At 37.8% G+C, this 22,973-nt stretch overlaps 1 protein-coding gene and 1 non-coding gene across 2 annotated transcripts in view; one reads left to right on the plus strand and one right to left on the minus strand.

Annotated features, from left to right (window-relative positions):
- LOC123456301 (zinc finger protein 585A-like) overlaps positions 1–18,000 on the plus strand; it is a 171,875-nt gene extending 153,875 nt beyond the window's left edge. The window contains 6 exon segments of the mRNA XM_045139098.1: positions 11,306–11,398; positions 14,484–16,107; positions 16,273–16,421; positions 16,505–16,598; positions 16,758–16,881; positions 17,802–18,000. Coding sequence (XP_044995033.1) covers positions 11,306–11,398; positions 14,484–16,107; positions 16,273–16,421; positions 16,505–16,598; positions 16,758–16,881; positions 17,802–17,843 — 2,126 coding nt within the window. The 3' untranslated portion in view covers positions 17,844–18,000.
- Positions 1,538–1,640, minus strand: LOC123456346. Its single transcript, XR_006634481.1, has one exon. It is a non-coding gene; the product is annotated as a U6 spliceosomal RNA (small nuclear RNA).
- Positions 18,001–22,973: the final 4,973 nt, after the last annotated feature.

The raw sequence follows: 22,973 nt of genomic DNA on the forward strand, positions 1-22,973 counted from the left end.
ATTACTTACAATAAATATATAATTACGTATATTGTAGATTATATTACTGTAATATATCTATATAGATATATATGTATATCTGAAATTGGATCCTTATCATTCAGTACAAGTGGGTCAAAGACCTAAACTTTTTCTTTTTCATTTTCTCTATTTTATTTTGTTTATTTATTTATTTTGATATTTTTGAGGTAGGGTCTCCCTCTAGCCCAGACTGGCCTGAAATTCACTGTGTAGTCTCAGACTAACCTTGAACTCATGGGATCCTCCTACCTCTGCCTCTCAAGTGGTAGGATTAAAGGCCTACTCTACCAGACCTAGCTTAGCCTAAACATTTTTAAATGCCTTACATGTTAGTAAGGCGTGGTAGTTCAGGCCTTTATTGCAGTACACAGAAGGTTGAGATCTAAGCATCACTGTTAGTTCAAGGACAGCCTGTGCTAGAATGAGATCTTTTCTTTTTTTTTTTTAAAAGTTTTTTTAATTGTTTATTTATTTATTTGAGAGCAACAGAGAGAGAGAGAGAGAATGGGCGCGCCAGGGCCTCCAGCCACTGCAAACGAAGTCCAGACGCGTGCACCCCCTTGTGCATCTGGCTAACGTGGGTCCTGGGGAACCAAGCCTCGAACCGGGGTCCTTAGGCTTCACAGGCAAGCGCTTAACCGCTAAGCCATCTCTCCAGCCCCGAGATCTTTTCTTAAGAACAAAAAGACCATATGTGTCAAAAGTATGGGAGGAGGGCGGGAGAGATGGCTTAGCGGTTAAGCACATGCATGTGAAACCTAAGGACCCTGGTTCAAGGCTTGATTCCCCAGGACCCATGTTAGCCAGATGCACAAGGGGGCTCATGTGTCTGGAGTTTGTTTGCAGTGGTTGGCAGCCCTGGCGTGCCCATCCTCTATCTGCCTCTTTCTCTCTGTGTCCTTTGCTCATAAATAAATAAATACAAATAAAAAACAAAACAAAACAAAAACTGTGGGAGGACTACAGGAATAAACTTTAGGAAGATATAGTCATGTGTATTGGCTTTCTGTAAAGATGTGAAGGTGATGTGGAAACAACTTTAAGAATGGTATAATACAACTGTACAGGATTGCACATGCTTACAATCCCATAGAAAATGAGAAGTTCAGGGTTTTCCTCAGCTATGTAGTGAGTTCAAGTACAAACTGGTGTTCATGAGATTATGTCTCAAACAAGATATATAACAGGGTTGAGAAGTCTGATTGCATTTACAATTAACACAATAACAAAAAAAGGTGAAAAACCCAATACTTGAGTGAAAAATAGTTCTAAGAAATCATTGTGTGTATGTATGTGGGAATGTTTATAAAAATATGGGACATGGGCTAAAGTTGTAGTTCAGTGGTTAAAGCAAATTGCTTGCAAAGCCTGAGATACTAGGCTTAGTTTTCTTCTATCCGTGTATAGCAACATGCTCAAAGAAATGGCACATGAATTTGCACTGGCAAGAGGCTGTGTGTACCCATACCCTCTCATCCTGTCTCTCTCTCTCTGCTTGAAAATAAGTAAATATAGAAAACATATGGACTACTTCATAAATTATTCTGTCATTTTGTGTAAAAGTCATTCTTACCTTTTCTGTATCATTTCAATTTTAGTATATATGTGCTCAAGCAAGTACCCATCCTGTCTTATCTTACAGAGAAAACTTAAGAAACAGTAACTGAAAACTTGGGCCTTTTCTGGTTTTCCCTTGAGACAAGGCTATTTCTGGGATTGAATCCTTTTCACAGAGGTCAGAGGGGAAGGTGTTGGATACTCAATGACAGAGGAATGGAGCATGTACCCCAAACCTGCCTAGAGGACACATGCCCTCCCCTGGTTCTCTTGGTGTTCCTGTCACTCTGTAGTCTCAGGGTGGCCTTGAACTCACGGTGATCCTCCTACCTCTGCCTCCCGAGTGCTGGGATTAAAGGCGTGTGCCACCACGCCCGGCAAGCCACTTGATCTTTGATAAAATGCCAAAAATACTCATTGAATAAAAGGAGGCCTCTTTAACAAATTGTGTTTGGAAAACTGAATATGTATCTGTACAAGGAAGAAAACAGACCCTCCTCTCTCTCCATGCACAAGTACTAAGTCCAAATGGATCAAAGAACTTAATATCAGACCTGAAACTGCTAGAGAAAAAAGTAGGCGAAACCTTTCCATGCCAAGATGGTTGTCAGGCTAGCAGTAAGAACAGTATTCATGTCACAGCTTATTCTGAAATTCCTTCTGGGCCCTGGAAAATCTAGTATAGGTTGAATGTCTCATGGTGAGCTACCTTCTTGTCTTGGTTCATCTTCATTTTCTCTGTCATCTGTAAAATAAAGCAGATACTCCAACCAAGAGCAAGAACAGCTTGAGTCAAAGGGGTATGCAAAGTTATTTGAGAGATTTTTGGTGTGTAAGCCCACTCTTCACTGGATAGCAGTGGGGGCTTCTATTTGAAATATGACTTTCCTGACAATGGGATTCTGATGTGGTGTCAAGTCCAGGTATAACTTCTTTCCCATTGAGTGGGCTTTATGTCCAGAGAACATGTGTCACTATTGTACAAGTGTGTACTTCCTTTATAGCTGCAGGGTTTCCTGTTCACTCATGATGTTGGTGACTCGTCTTCCAGAGGTTCCTATAGTGATTTCCAGGCCTATGAGCGCTATCCAGAAGGGAGCTAGTTTCCCTTTCAGTTTCAGTATATCTCAATATTCCATTACTCCAGAATGCTGTGTTTTCAAGAGTAAGGTCTTACATGTTAGCTTTGTCAAGTAACCAGGTGTTTTGCAGTAGAGTGCATTGATTTGGGGGCCTCATGTATTACCTTGTTCAAGAACTCATTGTGTGTCAGAACCCAATTCTGGGCCTGGTATTTACTGGCCAGAGTACCTATTTTTAGGATAAGCATTTTCCATCTTCATACTGTCCCCACTCCCACCTTATGGCTGGTTATATCTTGTAGAATATTAGCCAGAATGAGGGTTTCTGTGGACCTCATTCATGTTTTCTTACTTTTTTATGTAATCCCCCCCCCCCCCAGCATACCTACCCCTGCATGCCTCTCCCACCCCCAATAACCTTTCCTTCCCTAACCTATCAAGTAACTCCTACTTTCCTCTCTCCATATTTCTTCTCCCTCCTGGTCTCATTCTAGTTTGTTTTTCTGTTTATTTATTCCTTTAAGAGAGAGTCAGATAAATTGAGAAAAATAATGGGCATGCCAGGGCCTCTAGCTACTGCCAATCAACTCCAGACACATGCTTCACACTGTGCCTCTGGCTTTATATGGGTATTGGGGAATTGAACTCCAGTCCTTAGGCTTTGAAGGCTAGTGCCTCAAATGCTGAGCTGTATCTCCAGCCCACATTCTAGTTTCATGTCCATATTGCTGGAGGTCTTTCAACTCTGATCAGAATAATACAGCAAGCTGTACTTACCGCACTGCAAGCTGTCTCTTAGGCCACAATTTCAAATTCATCCACATTCTTCCTGCCAAGCAGTTCCAAAAGGCCAAAGCCATACAGTCAGGTTTCTAGGACCAAAGACTTCATTCTCCATACTAACTTTACTATTGTAGTGAGGTACACATTACTGGCAGAAAACACCTGACAGAGGATGGACATCACCTCCTGATCTACATCAGGTATACAACAGCAACAGTAGAGTATATCAAACACTGGCAAGGGTAAACTGGCTATAATACCCATAAGCACATCCCCAACAATATACTAGCCACATGAGGTGCTCATTCCTCAGTTGCCATCAGCTGGGCCCATTACATTTAGAACACCTAAATTTATGATGGACACTTGAATCAAAGCACTTCATTTTGTCAAGAGTTCTATAGTGGTATTGCTGGATGAAATGATGGACCTAAGTTTATCTTCTGCCAGGAGTCTCCACACTGAGTTTCTCAGTGGCTGTGTGAGTGTACAATCTCACAGTAGTTTGTGAGTTTGCAGCCTCACCAGAATTTGAATTTTTTTTTTTTAATTAATGCCATCCTGTCTAGTGTGAGATAAAGTCTCAGCGGCTTTTTTGTTGTTGTTGTTGTTCTTTCGTGGTAGGGTCTCACCCTGGTCCAGGCTGACCTGGAATTCACTGTGAAGTCTCAGGGTGGCCTCGAACTCACAGCAATCCTCCTACTTCTGCCTACTGAGTGCTGGGATTAAAGGCGTGCACCACCATACCACCACAACCCAGCTTCAGAGATGTTTTGATGTTCTTTTCTCTGGTGACTAAAGAGGTTGAACATCTCATTAAGTTTGCAATGGCCATTTGTATTTCTTTTAGAATTCTCTGTTGTTCAATTCTGTACCTCAATTTTGATTGTGTTCATTGACTTATTATTGTTTAGGTTTTGTGAGTTCTTTATGTATAGGGTCAAAGTCCACAACTTTATTAAGAGTTTTTATCCCACTACTCATGTTAGGAATTGAACTCATAGACTTGTGTCTTCTGGGCAAGCAGAGTACCACAGTGTTATGCCACAATCCCTAACATATGCTTTTCCATTCAATTATATTTTCCTTTAAAAAAATTTTTATTTTCTTATATCATTATAAGAAATTACAGGTAAGATATGTGCCTTCAGTCTTTTTTTGATGCTACAGCATATAAATCTCCTGCTTATTGAACAAGTATCTGCCAAGATACATATAGAAGTGTGAAGTCCTATTTGCTATTCCCTCTTTTGTAGTCTTTGGCTGAAGAGATATATCTTATTATAGGAGTTGGTATCATTTGAAGATGTAGCTGTGGACTTCACCCGGCAAGAGTGGCAGGACCTGGATGTTGTTCAGCGAAACTTCTACAGAGATGTGATGCTGGAGAACTACACCAACCTGATGTTCTTGGGTAAATTAAACTTCCGTGATTCTCTGAATAGCAATTACTTTCCCTTTGGTTGATAAGTATAGTTATCATTACTAATATTTAGTAAGGTTTTGATATTGTAATCTTAAACTGACATACTTAAAGGAACAAATCATACAAAACAGTATGGATTTACAGTACACACATATATAATGACCAGAATCTGTCAGATCAGGCAATACTTGTATGGGGAACACTTTAAAAAAACCTTGTAGCTATTTTGACATATTCATGTAAATGTTGCCGGATACATGTTAACTTACTAGTGTGTTATAGAATATAATTATTTCTTCTAAATACACCTACTTAATTCCCACATGCTTAGTCTATCCCTTTTCTTCTACTCACTTTTCACACTTTAATTACTTGTTTTATTTTCTACTTCTATTGTGTAAATTTGGACTTGTAAGTATAATGAGAATGTGCCGGATTTTGTTTTTGTATGTTTTTAAGTAGTGTTTATATCCCATGACTTTTCTGGGGACAAGTGATCATTCATTCACTTGTTAGTCCACAGGGGAAAAAAAGTAATAAATTCACCTTGATGAAAGTGTTTATTGGGATACTTAGAAATTAAAAGCTTCTATGATACACATTTGTATTGCTAAAAACCACCAAAGCCCTAACCTGTTTTTTGTCTGTTATCTGCACATTACAAACTAGAATGTCAAGTGAGAAATTTATGACATTGATTTCTGATTGTTGAGTGTTGATAGTCTATTTCCATTATCATAGACTATGTACCTCTGGTAGCATACTTAATTTTGTTGCTATAACTGTATTGAAAGTCTCTTGGAGGTCATTCGAGCTGCTTTGATTAAAATGATGACCGTTGGGCTGGAGAGATGGCTTAGCGGTTAAGCGCTTGCCTGTGAAGCCTAAGGACCCCGGTTCGAGGCTCGGTTCCCCAGGTCCCACGTTAGCCAGATGCACAAGGGGGCGCACGCATCTGGAGTTCATTTGCAGTGGCTGGAAGCCCTGGCTCGCCCATTCTCTCTCTCTCCCTCTATCTGTCTTTCTTTCTGTCTGTCACTCTCAAATAAATAAATAAAAAAATTGAACATAAAATATTAAAAAAAAATGATGACCATCATTTCGAAACTAGAAAAAAATAGCTATACTACTTTGCATAATGTCTTACAGTTATGTTCGTATCACCCTTTTAAATATATTTTCTTTTTTAAGATTTATTTTTCTTTTCTTTTATTTATTTGTGTGTGAGAGAGAATGGGCATGCCATGTCCTCTAGCCACTGTAAACAAACCGCAAATATATGCTTCACCTTGTGCATCTAGCTTACATAGGACCTGGAGAACTGAACCTGATCCTTAGTCTTCGCAGGCAAGCACCTTAACTGTGAAGCCATCTCTCTGGCCCAATATATTTTCTTTTTATTTGAAGACTGGGTCTCAGTGTATCCAAGGTTTCTGGAATGTATTCTGTAGCCAAGGCTAGCCTCAAAATCTTAGTGATTCTCCTAACTCATGTTCCCGCATATTGGTGGTAAAGAATGTGCCGTCACACCTGGCTCCATTTATCCTTAAAACCTTTTTTTCTACATAGCCATTTTACCTACAAACAAGGACATTTTTCTAGTGTCCCCTGTGATTTGTGTGGACTTTGTTTACTGCCCTTTTCATATATTCTAGGCTATGAGTTTATGTTTTTCTTCATGCTTTGAATTGAATTTACCTCTTCATGCATCTTGGAAAAGCGCTCTGCCACTGAGTTACTTTTCATCACTGGGACTTCAATAGTGTATTATAGAAGAGTGATGGATAAGTACGTCCTTGTTTCCTTTTCCAGACCTTAAAGAAATTTTTATGTGTTGCCCAGTCATTAATATTGAGGCCTTCCCTTATATGTAACATTACTTGTTTCACTACAGTCCTGTGTTAGTTTATGGAGAAATTTTACTTTTCTTAAATCAGTGTGTGTGTGTGTTTGTGTGTGTGTGTGTGTGTAGTGGGCTGTGGTCATTCATGTACCTTACTACATGACCCTCTTCCGATTATCTTCATGAGGATCAGACATGTGACATTTGTGTAGCGCTGTATATGGGTGGTTTGGGTCTGCAGGTTTTGCAAACAAGGAACTTTAACTGCTGAGCCATATATTGAGGAATTGTTTTGAAGATGTGAATAAAAATTTTGTAAAATTATTTTTAGGCAATTATGCATTTTATCATATGGATTCATTGATTTCTACATGCAAATTTTGTTATGGTGATGCTTACATTTCTACTTTGAGCAATATTTTATACCATTTATTTGTTTGCTTTTGTGTGTGCATGAAGAGTCTGTGTGTGTGTTTGTGTGCAGTGTTTACGTTGTGTGTCGACATGCATATGCTTTTACCAAGCCTTGTGCACTTTCCTTGCATGAAGAGTCTGTGTGTGTGTTTGTGTGCAGTGTTTATGTGGTGTGTTGACATGCATATGCCTTTATCAAGCCCTATGCACTTTCCTTGCTGCTGTTCAGTTACCTGTAGTGGCCAGAGTGGAACGTCAGAGGGCCTGCTCTATTGTTCTTCCATTTGACATTATTATTTTTAATATACATGTAGTTATTATAATTATTTACTGAGGTGCTTTTATGGTATATCATTGGTAATCCCAATACTCTGCAGCAAAGTTTTAAGTGAATTGAATATCACTAGTAATTCTTGTAAATGAAAATACTTTATTAAAGGTGCTTGGTTATTCTTACACTATAATTCTCTTCCCATCATAAAGTTGGCTACAGTCTCGGAGCACTTAACTATGCAGCAGGTGCTGTGTTACGTACAGTATATGAGGTGCTCACTTAATATGCACAGTCACTTTATGCATAATCCATGCTCCCTATCTGCTTCTTATAGATGAGAAAACCAAGGCTTAGTAGATGTGTTACTTGCCCAATGCTGGGTCATTAGTTAGGTGTATTTTAAGTATACTTTAGTGTTGAGTTCTGCTTTGGTGCATATTGAGTATCCTCAGTGTATATCTATAACTGGGTTCTACCTAATAGCCTCTGCTGCTTTTTCATTTTTTTTAAGATATATTTTTATTTATTTATTAGAGACAGAAAGAATGAGTGTGCCAGGACTTCCAGCCACAGCAAACTAACTCCAGACACACGCACCACCATGTGACTCTGGCCTATTTGGGACCTGTAGAATCAAATATGAGTCCTTAGGCATTGCAAGCATGCAACTTAACTGCTAAGCCATCTCTCCAGCCCCCTCTTCAGTTTTTTTTAATCATAAAATTCTTGATTTGAAATTTGGGAAAATGTCTTACAGTCTTTAAGATCAACACAGCACCAACACATTGATTTTCATTAGATTATGATCTTGGTACTTATTTCTAGTATGATAGAGCAAGATAACTAATGTTGTTTTACTAATGAGTTTGCTCTACATTTTTATTTATGAGTTTATATACATATTGTTTGTTCTAAAATAGCTCAAAATACAAAGTATAAAAATATCTCCACGTAACATTTTTTATTCAGTTGAAACTGTGTAAATGCATCATGTGTTTGTATGATGATTTCCCTCCTCCCTCTCCCCCACTTCACTGAGTGCCACTCCTTAGTGGGATTGCTGTTGTTCACCATGGTTTTGTGGATTATAAGTTGTGAGAGCAGCAGTCAGTCATTGTGAGTGGGGGGTGGGCAATGCCTCTGGCTATTGTAGTCAACCCTGTGGCTTTTACATTCTTTCCACCCCCTATTCTGCAAAATTCCTTGAGCTTTGGTAGGTATATTTTAAGTATACTTTAGTGTTGAGCTTTCAGGAGCTTCTGGATTTCTGCTTTGGTGCATATTGAGTATCTTCAGTGTCTATCTACATTGCTCTGGTATAAATTGTCAGACTTGCCATGGAAGCAGAACTCATGCTCATCTCACCAGTTCCTCTGTGCTTTCACCTGGGTCCTAGCTGCTGTGCTATGAGTGCTTCATCTGACCCAAAGACAGCCATCTATTCTTGTTTTGTGGGTGGATTTTGGTTGTCCTCAGTCCTTGCTACTTTCTGAAAAATAAAACAAAAAGGTTCTCCAATGGAGAATGAGATCAGAATAGGTCAAGGGGAATAAGCATTATTAATTTAGAGAGATTTTGATCAGAGTGGCCACACTTCTGGCCAAAGTCTAGTGGGAACTTTTCACTGGGTTCCATAATCTTGGTCTCCATATGATTCTGACTTGGTTCCCAGCTCCAGCTATATATTCCTTTCTACCAAGAAGATCTTGTAGCTAAGCAAAGAGCTATTGTTTGCCCACCTAGTCTGAGCGCCACTATTGCACAGGTATGTGAATCTTCTCAGATTGGTTCCTTTCATATAGCAGGATTTCCTGCTTGCTCACATTTTTGGCCATTTTCCTTCAGCAGCTTATGTGATACTTTTCAGCACTACACATGCTAACCGTCTGGGAACTTGCTTCCAGATTCAGCTGGATCTCTTGATGTTCTGCATTCATAGCATGTGGTATCCACAGCAATAGGATAATATCTTTGCCCTCAGGTGGGTAATGAGGTTCTTTGACAGAAACCTGTCCTGTCCTGGGCACATCATGGGTCTCTCTGATCAGTATCTGGTACTGGAAGGTACAATCCAGATCCAGTTGTTTTATGATAAAACTTTATCCCATGCCCCTCAGGGCCCTTCTTACCAGATGATTCTTTCATGCTCCTGTTGAGGGTTGTATCTTTTAGTTTTTTAGTTTGCTATCCAGGAGGACAGTTTCCATGATAGCAATTCCTGCTTTCCCATTCTCTTTTTTCCCCAAGCCCTTACAACTGTTTATCTGTCACTCGAGTTGCTTGTCAGGTATGCATGGGCTGCAAGCTGTTCCAGTTTAACAATCTCAGATGAGAAAAAAACAAACAAACAAACAAACATCTGGCAGTTGCCTTTTTGTGCTTCTGTGAGTTCACTGATAGGATCTGTTCCATGTGTGTCTGGCATTACTGTTTTTGGCCTAAGCCTCCTATTCCTGATTGCAGAACTGGCTGGTATTATTGAGGGAGGGCTTATGGTTATCATAGCAAGTGTTCCCCTGCCAGCATTTGACACACTCTCCCACTGCTGTTGTCCACCTGATGTTGGTGAGGGAGGGGTCAGTGTCCACTCTATGCTCATGCCATCATTATCCCTGCCATCGTGGAGCTTTCCCTTAAGTCTGTAAGCCAAAATAAACCTTTTGTCCCACAAGCTGCTCTTGCTTGGTTGATTTCTGCCAACAATGAGAACCTGGCTGCAACACAGGGATTCAAAGATTTTTTCGTCTGTACAACCCTGTATGTCATGTGGTTACAGGCCTGTGTGGTCTTGCAGTTTCCACTGGATCTGGAAAATTGAACTCAGGGTCCTTCATTACCACATGCCTACAGAAGAACAATACTTACCTGCTGAGTCATCATTCTAGTGATAGTATGAAGTATTTTATGTGCTGTTCTTTATTTTTTATTGCATTCAGGAATTTGCACCTGTATTAATTGATTGTCACTTGTTCTGTATTTTGGATGTTTTGTCTGTACATTGTACAAATCACTTTAATGCTGATCTATGAGTTTATACCTGAGAAGTTGCTAGTTTCTGTATTGAGTCTTCTTTTATAACTGGTTTTTGGTTTTACTCTTGAATTTGCTGTTCAAATGTGTTCAGTTTATTGTGAGCTTTGTCAGTTTCTTTCACATAATAGAAAATTATTTCATGGACACTATTTTTATTTCATTTGTATTACTCTGGAACATTGTTTTTATATATTAACTTAAGGGCAATTCTTATAAATCTAAAGACCATTCTTTCCAATTTCTTAATTTTCATGTGGCCTTTATAAATAGACATGTGATTTTTCTGTCTTATTAATTTTGTTGTGAATCCTCTTTGCTGTTTTTCTTTAGTTGAGATCTTCTCCCACAACGTCTTTCTCTCTTGTTCTTTTTATGACCACTCTCTCTTGTTCCACCTATCATAAATGTCATTTGTTCTATTTCTAGTTTCATTATGTCCCCCTTCCATTATGCTCTATTTATTTATTTTTCAAAAATCATTTTTTTTTATGCTGGGCATTGTGCCACACAATTTTTCTGCTACTATGTGGGAGGCGTAGGTAGAGGGATCTCCATGAGTATGAAGGCAGTCTGGGACTACAGCATCTGTTCTTGTTCAACCTGGCCTGGAGTGAGTCCATATCTTGTAAAAACAAGCAAACAAAAACTCATCATGTAATCTATCATGCTGTTCAATGTCACTTTTGGGAGAGATCTTCAATGTCACTTCAGGGAAATATTGTAGATAATAAACTCCAGGAGTACAAGCTTTCACTAAGCTAAATTTGTATTTCACCTGGTAGAGATAAATTGTAGAAATGGAGCTGTTATCTTCTAGGAGTCCACGTGATATAACATGTTGACAGAATATGCACATTATTTCCCAATTACAGGGAACTGTTTGGCCAAACCAGATTTGATCTTCAAGTTGGAGCATGGACTTGCACCGTGGAGTGTAAAAGAAGACTCAATTCAGAGTTTTCCAGGCAAGTAAATTCATATCATGTAACATAGGTCACTGAAATGAGAACTCATCACAAATTGTCATGAAATGGAATTTCTTTGAAACAGACACACTATGACATGGAGAAAGCACAACCCTGTTTCTGCCATTGAAGAGCCCCCCCCCCCCCCCAATGTAGAGTCTCATTCTAGCTCTAGCTGACCTGGAATTCATGATGTAATCTGCAAGTGGTCTCAAACTCACATCAATTCTCCTACCTATGCCTCCTCTGTGCTGGGATCAAAGGTGTGGGTACCTTACCCAGTGAAAAAAAATTTTTTTTAATGCATTCCAAATTTTATTTCATATGCTGGTGGTCTTGGAAAAATTATATGTTACCTGTTGTGCCTAATTTCTCACTTGTCCATTTTCTGTACATTTCATTATTAGATTCCTATTAGTCAATTTCTCTGCTGTGACAAAATTCTTACAAGAAACACCTTGAGGAAGAAAAGTATTTATTCAACTACATAATTCTATAGTGGTGGTTGTGTAGAGTATTTAATATAATTATATTTACAGTCAACTAAAATTTAGAAGGAAGTGAGAAAAGAGAGCATATGAGATTTCATAAGGGTTGGGTATCCTTTTGTGAAATTTCCATGAGAAGAATGTAGGTAACGACAATATACTAGATTTGTGAACAATAAGAAATGTGTCTGGGCTTTAAGGAGCATTTGAGACTTTAATGGGAATGGAATCTGAATGACTGTGCAAAGAAAAGTGGGAAATAGTCCATTCTTATGTTCTCCTTGAAAATATAAGGTAAAGCCACAGAAACAACATAACACTAGGCTTTAGAAAGAGCTCTTGTGCCTAACTAGTGGTATCTGTAGTGTTAGTAGAAATATGAGTCTATTGCAATGGTTAGTTCTAGAGATTCAGTGCCATATGCCCTTCAGTCTATAACAGCAGACTAACATTAGAGATATGCTAGGAGAAAACCTTTGAAATTTTTGAAACTTGAAAACATAATCCAGGGAGTCTGGAAATACTGAATGTTTATCTGTGAGAGATGGGCACAATTTCAGAAGAAATATTTCATGTGAAAGTGTTAAATGTAGAATTTCTGATCAAGGTTACATTAGAGAGCCCAAGGAGATAAGCATTTGGGTATTTCACCCTTCATGGTGAAGAGTCATTCCCATTGCTTATTGATGTCCAACAATGGAGTGTTATTGATTGTGTTGTTTGGTCTTTGGACATTCATTATAGCTTCACTTGTTGAATTCTAATGTGGATCTGAAAATTTTCAATGCAGGTCAATTACATGGGTCAATTCTAACCCCTTATCATATTTAGTTAATCCTTGCTTGGACACTTAAGTCTGTGAATTGAGCTGAGTCCTTTTCTGGTTTTTCATTGTGTGATACACAATGGAGATGCGTAGTATTTTTGTCTGTATATGGAGAAAATGTTGGACTCTTAAGGGCATCCATTGACTTCCATATGAAAATACATTTTTTTTAGTACAGACCTGTCACTGACCTTGCTAATGGGTTCATCCATCAAGACATACACCACGAATTTCAACAGTGAGCAAAGAATGACTATATCCAGCTACAGATAAAGCACCATGACTTAATAAAGCAACCACTTGGGAGAAAGAATATAGGTGTTCTTCATTTTGTTATTTTTCAACTATTTTCAACATTGATACCTTTCTTTTCACTTTATTCCATATTGTAATGCTTTTCATGTTTGCATTTTAACCCTCTTTATTTTAGTTACTATTATTTTGCTCTAGTATTTTCGTGTGGTATGTTCTTGTTCTTCATCATATAGCCTTTTATTTTTCATTTCCATCCTCATTCTTCTTTTCTTCTTTATCCAGAATAACAATGCTTGTAAACAGTGTTCATCTGTTATCATTAGATACCAGTAATTGAAAAATATAAGATAATCATGTCCACATTTCTTATTTAAGCAAATATTGGCTGTGGAGATCACTTAGGGGGTTAAATGTGCTTTTTGTATAATCAAGAGTTAAGATCCTCAGAATCAACCAGAACACTGAAAATGCCTCAAATCACATAGGTCTAAATCATGGCATACAAAGTAGTTTACAACAGGAGGCACTGCCAAAGAAGGATAAAGGCAATGACTGACACTGAAGTTTGACATATCATCAGAAAACATGCATTTAGTAACATACCTTTTCAAACTTACAAATCGATATGAACATATAAACATATAGTAAACAACAAAACCTATCAGGAATATGATCCATGGAGAAAGGTGGTAGTGGAGAGACTAGAAACAAAGAAGAAAAAGTAAAATACGTCCTGTTATTGTAGTAGACTTCTGTACTAATCTTGGTAAATAAACCAAACATCTGTATAATAAAGCATCCATTAAACATGTGGTAAAATGCCATGCAAACACTTTGGCAAGGAACTGCAATTGGAATAAAAAGGGGAAACTTTTTTCATACTCACTAGGTTATTTCCCTGAAAATTGAATTCTTTTGTCAATTTTTTTCTTTTAAATTTGGAGGAAGAAAGACAGATGGAGAAAAAATGGGCACACCAGGACCTCAGCCAATGCAATCAAACTCCAAATGCTTTTGCCACATAGCGGGCATTTGTAGCCTTGTACATGCCTCACTTTTGTGCATATGGCTTATGTGGGATGTGGGTAGTTGAACATGAGTCCTTAGGCTTCACAGGCAAGTGTCTTAACCACTAAGACATCTCTCCATCCTGAATTTTAGATTCTTGAATATACCTAATGTAAGATACAATTGCTGTTGTCAGAAAAATTAGACCAGAATTTATTGAGGAGGCAATAAAAGCAAGCAGACAACAGACAAATGTATAGTCACTTAAAGATCTTTAATACATTGTGTGAATAGTGGAAAACATTTGCTGAAGATGTACTTTGTTGTATAAGACAATTCCACCATAGGGAATAATGAAGTCAGTTGCATTGTAGTATTAATATAATTAATATACTATTGTGAGCTGTATATTCTTACAATATAGTACCTTTCCAAATAGTATGAAACCTTTGTGAATGAAATTTTCACTTAATATTAGGAATATAATAAGTTCCTTTCTATTTTTTAGGATTAAAAAGTAAACAGAAAATGTACTGGACAAAAACTGATGATTTAAAACAATGGCAGAATGCTTTTTATCACAAGTTACATCACACTTGTCATCAAGTAACAATCTCAGGTGAAAAATTGGATGAATGTTGTACAGCCTTGAACTCCAAGTCACAGCTCACTAAGCATCAACGTACTGAAACACGTGAGAAGCCATATGAATGTGGGAAAACTTTCAAATCCCAGTCATATCTCACTGTGCATCAGAATCCTTACACAAGCGAGAAGCCCTATCAAAGTAATGCTTGTGGGAATGCTTTTCTTGCAAAGTCAGATCTTAAGAAACATCAGAAAATTCATGCTGTTGAGAAGCCATATGTGTGCACTGAATGTGGGAAGGGCTTCATCTTCCAGTCTGATCTCACTGTGCATCAGAGAACTCACATAGGTGAAAAGCCATATGAATGTGCTGCATGTGGGAAAGCTTTCATCAGCAAGTCACAGCTCACTATACATCAACGAACTCACACGGGTAAAAAGCCATATGAATGTACTGCATGTGGGAAAGCTTTCATCAGCAAGTATTGGCTCACTGTTCATCAGAGAACTCACACGGGTGAAAAGCCATATGAATGTACTGCATGTGGGAAAGCTTTCATCAGCAAGTATTGGCTCACTGTTCATCAGAGAACTCACACGGGTGAAAAGCCATATGAATGTACTGCATGTGGGAAAGCTTTCATCAGCAAGTCTTGGCTCACTGTTCATCAGAGAACTTACACGGGTGAAAAGGCATATGAATGCACTGCATGTGGGAAAGCTTTCGTCTGGAAGTCACAGCTCAGTAAACATCAGAGAACTCACACGGGTGAAAAGCCATATGAATGCACTGCATGTGGGAAAGCTTTCTTCAACAAGTCATGGCTCACTGTACATCAGAGAACTCACACGGGTGAAAAGCCTTATGAATGCACTACATGTGGGAAAGTTTTCATCTGCAAGTCACAGCTCATTATACATCAGAGAACTCACACGGGTGAAAAGCCATATGAGTGCACTGCATGTGGGAAAGCTTTCATCTGGAAGTCACGGCTCAGTATACATCAGAGAACTCACACGGGTGAAAAGCCATATGAATGCACTGTGTGTGGGAAAGCTTTTGTTGCAAAGTCAAATCTAAATAGGCATCAAAGAACTCACACAGGTAAAAAGCCATATGCATGCACTACATGTGGGAAAGTTTTCATCCGCAAGTCACAGCTCATTATACATCAGAGAGCTCACACAGGTGAAAAGCCATATGAGTGCACTGCATGTGGGAAAGCTTTCGTCTGCAAGTCATGGCTCAATATACATCAGAGAACTCACACAGGTGAAAAGCCATATGAGTGCACTGCTTGTGGGAAAGCTTTCGTCTGGAAGTCACGGCTCAGTATACATCAGAGAACTCACATGGGTAAAAAGCCATATGAATGCGCTGTGTGTGGGAAAGCTTTTGTTTCGAAGTCAAATCTAAATAGGCATCAGAGAACTCACACAGGTGAAAAGCCATATGAGTGCACTGCATGTGGGAAAGCTTTCGTCTGCAAGTCATGGCTCAATATACATCAGAGAACTCACACAGGTGAAAAGCCATATGAGTGCACTGCATGTGGAAACCTTTCGTCTGCAAGTCACAGCTAAATATACTTCAGAGAACTCACACGGGTGAAAAGCCATATGAGTGCACTGCATGTGGGAAACCTTTTGTCTGGAAGTCACGGCTCAGTATACATCAGAGAACTCACATGGGTGAAAAGCCATATGAATGCACTGTGTGGGAAAGCTTTTGTTGCGAAGTCATATCTAAATAAGCATCAGAGAACTCACACAGGTAAAAAGCCATATGCATGCATTGCATGTGGGAAAGCTTTCATCTCCAGGACACAGCTCACTATACATGAGAGAATTCATACAGGTGAAAAGCCACATGAATGTACTGAATGTGGTAAAGCTTTATCTCCACGTCAGATCTTAGTAGGCATCACAGATATCACATAGGTAAAAAGCCATATGAATGTACTCTATGTGGTAAAGCTTTCTTTTCCAAGTCAATCCTCACTATACATCAGAGAATTCACACAGGAGAAAAGCCATAGGAATGTACTGTATGTGGGAAAGGTTTCATCTTCAAGTCACAACTCACTATGCATCAGAGAACTCACAGGTGAAAAGCCATCTGAATGTACTCTATGTGGTAAAGCTTTCATCTTCTTCTTGCTGTGCATCAGAGAACTCATACCGGTATAAAGACATAAGAATGTCGTACATGTGGGAAGGCTTTCATTACCAAGTCAGATTTTAATAATCACCAGAGAACTCACAAAGGTGAAAAGCCATATGAATGTACTGAATGTGGGAAAGCTTTCATCTCCCAAGTCATAGCTCACTATACATCAGAGAACTCACACTGTTGGAAAAACCTTATCAATGTCCTGCATGTGGGAAAGCTTTCATTACCATGCCAATCTAAATAAGCATCAGAATTCACACAGTTGAGAAGCCATGTGAATGTACGGTATGTGGGAAATCGTTTATGTCCAAGTCACGTCTCACTGTCCATCAGAGTACTCATAGGTGAAAAGCCATATGAATGTAATAAATGTGGAAAAGTTTTTACTGCTATACCAGATCTTATTAAACATGAGAAGACATAGTTGAAAGGTACATGAATATGGGTGTGGGAAAGCTTTTATTTCTCAGTCACAACTCAGTATATATTAGAGAAGTGACACTTAGGAGAAACCATATTAATGTTGGAAAGCATTCATCTCCAAATCATAGCTTACTGTTCATCAGGAAAGTCATATAGGTGCAAAGTCATTAGACTATAATGGATATGGGAAGTCATGTCTCAATAGGAATCAGAATTCATTCAGATCAAAAGACATATCAAAAAATTTACATAGAAATGTTTTATTTGCTATGCCCATCATTATCACAGAATTTAAGCAGGTGTGATTCCCTGTGAATGTGGCAGCATTTTTGCTAAAGTCACAAATCGCTGTTCACCAATGAAGTCACATAGTTGTATAGCCAAATGAATGTAGGAAAGGATGCATCCAGGTATTGCACATCAATATTCATCAGAAGCCTCATACAAGAGCAAAGTCATATCATGCAATGAATGTGAAAAAGCTGTTCCTTAATAATCCAAAAAGAATGCACACATGTGGGATACTACATTAATGTAATGGATATGAGAATTTTCTGAAAGTGGGAAATCTGTTTTCCTGAAATCAGGTCACTAATTATATGAAAACTCATACAGGTAAGAATATAGAATATTGTCTTTCAGTCACAGCTCACTATGCATCAGAGAATACATACAATTGAGTAGACACATGAATGTGGGAAAGTCTTCTTTACCCAGTCACAGCTTACTATGCATCATAGAATCAATATACCTTGAAAATCATGAACATAATGAAAGATGAAAACATCTCTTCCAAGTTTTGACAGCCATGTATGGCAGAACTAAACAAATGAGAAGCCATACACACACACATAATATGCAGTGATTGCAAGAATGCTTTCTTCCATAAGTCAAAATTCATGTGTCAAAGAAGTTTTGTAGATAAGTCCTATCAAAGTAGTGTAGTTTGAAATGTTTCTACAATTACAACTCATGAATCTGGAAGACATACCTCTGAGAACTTTTACCAAATAAAAGTCATTGGAATGTGTGAAAACTTCCATTTCTCTTCTCAATATGCAACAGAGAAATCGTGAAAATAGAATTCCTATTAATGTTCCTATGAACAAGCTACCAAAACTAATAATTTATCTATTATTGAACTAAAAAACTGTTTATATATTGGTGCTACATATGTTTTTCACTCAAAACTCTCATATCATTTTCACCTGAAACCTTTGTGCAAGTGTGAAATGTTACAAAATAAAACCGAGGAACAAAATTATACAAATGTCACATCAGATATTACCTGCAGATGATATTTGTGAATCTGAAAAAAATCATACACTTTATTCTTTCTGTCACTGCTTAGTAAACTTCTGAAAGCTTACTGTTTTTTTTTATTGGAATTGGTTTGTGGGAACTATATGGAAATTTGAACTTGAGGAGACATGCACTGATGTAAACAAAGCTTGATGGGCAACTGTGATATGTTTGAAAAAGCTAACAGCAGAATGAAATATTGGGCAGAAGATACTTTGAGAGTATTTTGTGTAATAAACAATTGTCCTACCAGTTCTTGAATTTGAAAGAAATTATCTGTTGTCTGGTAGAGGACTTTGAGAAGTTTTGAATTTCAAGATGTACAAGTATCATTAGCTTTATTTTATTACTCTCCTTCAAAGTAGGCTTCATTCTTCCTATATTTATAAATTTTATCACTCAGTTTATATTGCTTTTGTACATTCAACAAAGGCAGGAAAGAGGGGTCAGTTAGGTAGACAAAGTATTCAGTTTGCCATGTTGCAACTAAGGGAAGTTTTGATGTTCTTGTGTGGAGACTCTGTTATGTCAAAAATGGATCTATGAAGATGAAAAATGTTTCATCGTAGCAACTCCAATTTTCTGGGAATTGCTGCCCTGGAATACTGCTCATGCTGCCATAGTTTGATTTTTCCCATAAAGCTAGCTTTCATGTCTCTAGAGGGGTTAAATTAGGAGAATAATTAATGTTTTGCTTAGTTTCCCAAGGTGAATCGGCAAGATTTGATGTTTGGCCTGTTTGTTTTCGTATATATATTGCTTCAACGTTGCTTTGGTATGCCTTTTTTTGTATGGAAATATTTGCCCTATGTCATTGTGTGTTGGAAATAAGTAACTATACTTTGAGTTTAGAAGGTTCATAGTAAGTAGACTTCCTGGCATCTGTATTTAGATGTTGTATTTTTGAGTTTGGAGTAATATTATATTTGCTAAATACTATGGAGATATTTTAAAGTCAGACTTAATACATTTGTAATCATAAAATGGTCATTAGTTTAAGTCGGCCAGGGGCAGAATTTGGATGTTTGAATGTAAAGTTTCTCCTCTAGCCTCATGTTTTTGCTCACTTCATGCTTACTTGGAATTCACTATGCAGTCTCAGGCTGGCCTCTAACTCTCAGTGATTCTTCTTTCTTTGCCTCCTAAATGCCACTAAAGGCAAATGCCACTACACCAAGTGGTTATTCAATTTTTAGTGTATGTAATTGATATGTTATGCATGTAAGAATATCTTAAAAATATTTTAAAGGACTTGGAATATGGTTAACTGGGGAAAGTGAATACCATAAAAGCATGAGGGCCTGACTTTGGATACCGTGTATCTACATAATAATGTATGTTATGGGTTTGGCAGAATTTCTCAGTGACTAAGGCACTTGCCTGCAAACCCCCTTGACCAATGTTCAGTTCTCCACTACCTACATAAATTCATATGCAGAATGTCAGATGCATCTGGAGTTGGGTGAATGCAGGTACAGGCCTAGCATGTCCATTCTCTCCCTCTCCTGATTAATAAAAACTAAATGAATAAAACAATTAAAAATACTAGTTGTGATTGTTCATGTGTGTAATTCCAGAAAAAGAAAGGTGCACCCAAGGAATCCCAGATCTGACTATCTAGATTGTGTAGCTGAATTGATGACCTTTGAGTTCAGAGAAAGACTTTGTATACATACATCTAAGCTCCCAATATCTAAAACTGGAATGTACTTAGTAAATGTAAACATGTATATAATAAGCAGTGACATTCTAAGTGCAATCTCTTAAACAGAAGCAAAAATGTTAAGCAAAACCTTTGCAAACAGAGGCAAGAATACATTGCAAATATCACTTATTACAGTTAGAATGGTTATAACCCAGAGATACAGGAATGACTCTATGTACACAAAATAATGAATAGCACAAATAAACTCAAGGACACTATGCTTAGTAAATAAAAATTCTATATAGGAAAGTTTTCCTAAGCCGAATTGAATTCAGAAATGAAAAAATAAAAGTATAAAACTTTTATAACACCAGATTCTAAAATTAATACAAAATGCGCTATAAAAACCCAAGACAAAAGCATTTACATGAAAAAGAAAGGCTCATGTGTAATGTATTAAAAGTTAGAAACTAGTAAGAAATGATATTAAGCTGGAGAAGTCATTCACTACATAAAGTGACCACATAAAGACATATGCCCAAAATGGAACATATGTTGAGTACAGTTATAGTGGCTGCATTCCGGGTACAGTCATTCTCATATTTTTGCACTCTTAACTCTCCTTGCAAGTAAAAGTTGATTTAAAAGATATGGGAAGTACTATAAGTTAATAATATTTAAACTAAACTTAATGATGCTGTGTTCTCATATTTGTCAAGAATAGGCTGTAAAATATAAAATGTTTTCCATTCAAACTTGAACAAACTTTCTGAGAGGCAACTTGGAAATTATTAAATCCTTTTTAAAAATTGACCTGTTTATTCACAATGTCTATACATATGGACAAGAAACTATTTTAATTCCCCCTTCCACCACTATTTTCCTCCTCTGAAGTGCCAGAGCCTGGGATGGTGTGATAACCATGTTTCTACTCTCTTCTCAAGAGTATGGTGACTTTTGTGTCACATCAATGATCAACTCAATGAGGAAAGAGAACCTTCAGGCTGATGAAGATTGCAGCTTAACCATGCTTCAGCTCCCAGGGTAATATCAGGCAAGATGTGTAAGGCTACAGGTCAAGTAGGTTTTAACAGACCTTCAGTTGGAGGGCACAGGGCCATGGTTGAGAATCTGCTGATTACCATGTTCTCAGCCTATTAGATCCTTCGGTCCTCTCAGCCACTAGCCACAGTCACTCTACACACAAACACAATAAACTACAAACAATGCACACTAGAACAGGGGAAAAAACACACAACTCACAATACTATCGCACATCAAAAGAACCCACAACACACAGCAAAACACATACACAACTCACATGCAAAAAACACATGCCAATATGCAAACAGTGGACACAAACGACAAAAACACAACTCAGAGAAAATACACCACACAACAAATTCCAACCACACAAAAACACACAGCATAAACCCAACACACACAAACACAATCAGAAACAAGACACAACAGAGAAGGCACACAAACAACATGAAAATGTAATCCACACCTCAACAACACTCCCACCACATACAACATACACAACACAAAGCCAACTCACCCAGAAAACAAAACATACTACCCATAACACAAAACCACACACACACAACATCCCACAGTGCAAACAATGTGCTCAATCACAAAAACAACACACAACTCAATCCTGAAACCCAGAACACACATCACAAAATACAGAGAAGCAACATACTAGACCCAATGGAGAGAAACTCATATAATGCAATACAGTAGTCACACACCGCACAGACACAACATACAAGTATTACAACAGAAAACTAGCACGCAACACATTAAAAAAACCCCACAACACACAATGGACACAATCAAGAAATCACAACACATCTCACATACAACACATAATCACCACATACGACACACAACACAAAGCATACAAACTAACATAAACAACATACACAAACATAACACCAAAACAAGATACATTAACCAGAGGACACACAAACACAAGATGAAAACACCACAAAGAACTAACACATAACTCCCATAACAAAATTCACAGACAACTTGCACCCACAACATATAACAACAATACTGGCCAACACAAACCTCACAGAAGGAATACATTAATGTGAACAAACCCAAGTAAAAGCATAACATACATTCCACACCCAACAAGCAACTCATACACAACATAAAACTCTAACACAACTAGTTGTCATAACATTCAACTACACACACAACACCCATCTCACAGAATACACAAATCCCACAATACACAACACGCATCCACAAAATCACAAAACAGAAAAGCAAAGCAAACTACATATGATGGACAAAACATACTATGCACAATGGACATACAAGATGAAAATAGAACACACATGTCACACAAAACATAATCACAATAAACAACACATTCATGCATTGTACACCACCACACAGAAGGACAAAAACGACACTCAGAAATAAAAACACCAACAATGCACACAAGCAAAAGACAAAAAAAACCAACAACACTCAATTCACAGAGAACACGTAAGAACACACAAGTCACAACAAATTCTCTCAATGTCAACACAGAAAAGACAATGCACAAAATACAAACACAACACGTAAACAACCCACAGTACACAAAAAGCACATACTACACACAATTCACACCGACATGACAAAGGTACACAACTCAGTCAAAAGCACACATACAACACACAAGAACCCACTATATACAACACACACAAACTGACGACTTAAACACAACTCACAACACACACCCCCACACACAGTAACACCCAGACACAAAAGGCACAAAAACACATAACGAATACAAACAGACGAAAGACAACACACAACTCACACACAGCATATACCTACAAAATTCAGAAAATTCTCAC

The sequence above is a fragment of the Jaculus jaculus genome, chromosome 20 (assembly GCF_020740685.1).
Source record: "Jaculus jaculus isolate mJacJac1 chromosome 20, mJacJac1.mat.Y.cur, whole genome shotgun sequence".
Classification (NCBI taxonomy): Eukaryota; Metazoa; Chordata; class Mammalia; order Rodentia; family Dipodidae; genus Jaculus; species Jaculus jaculus.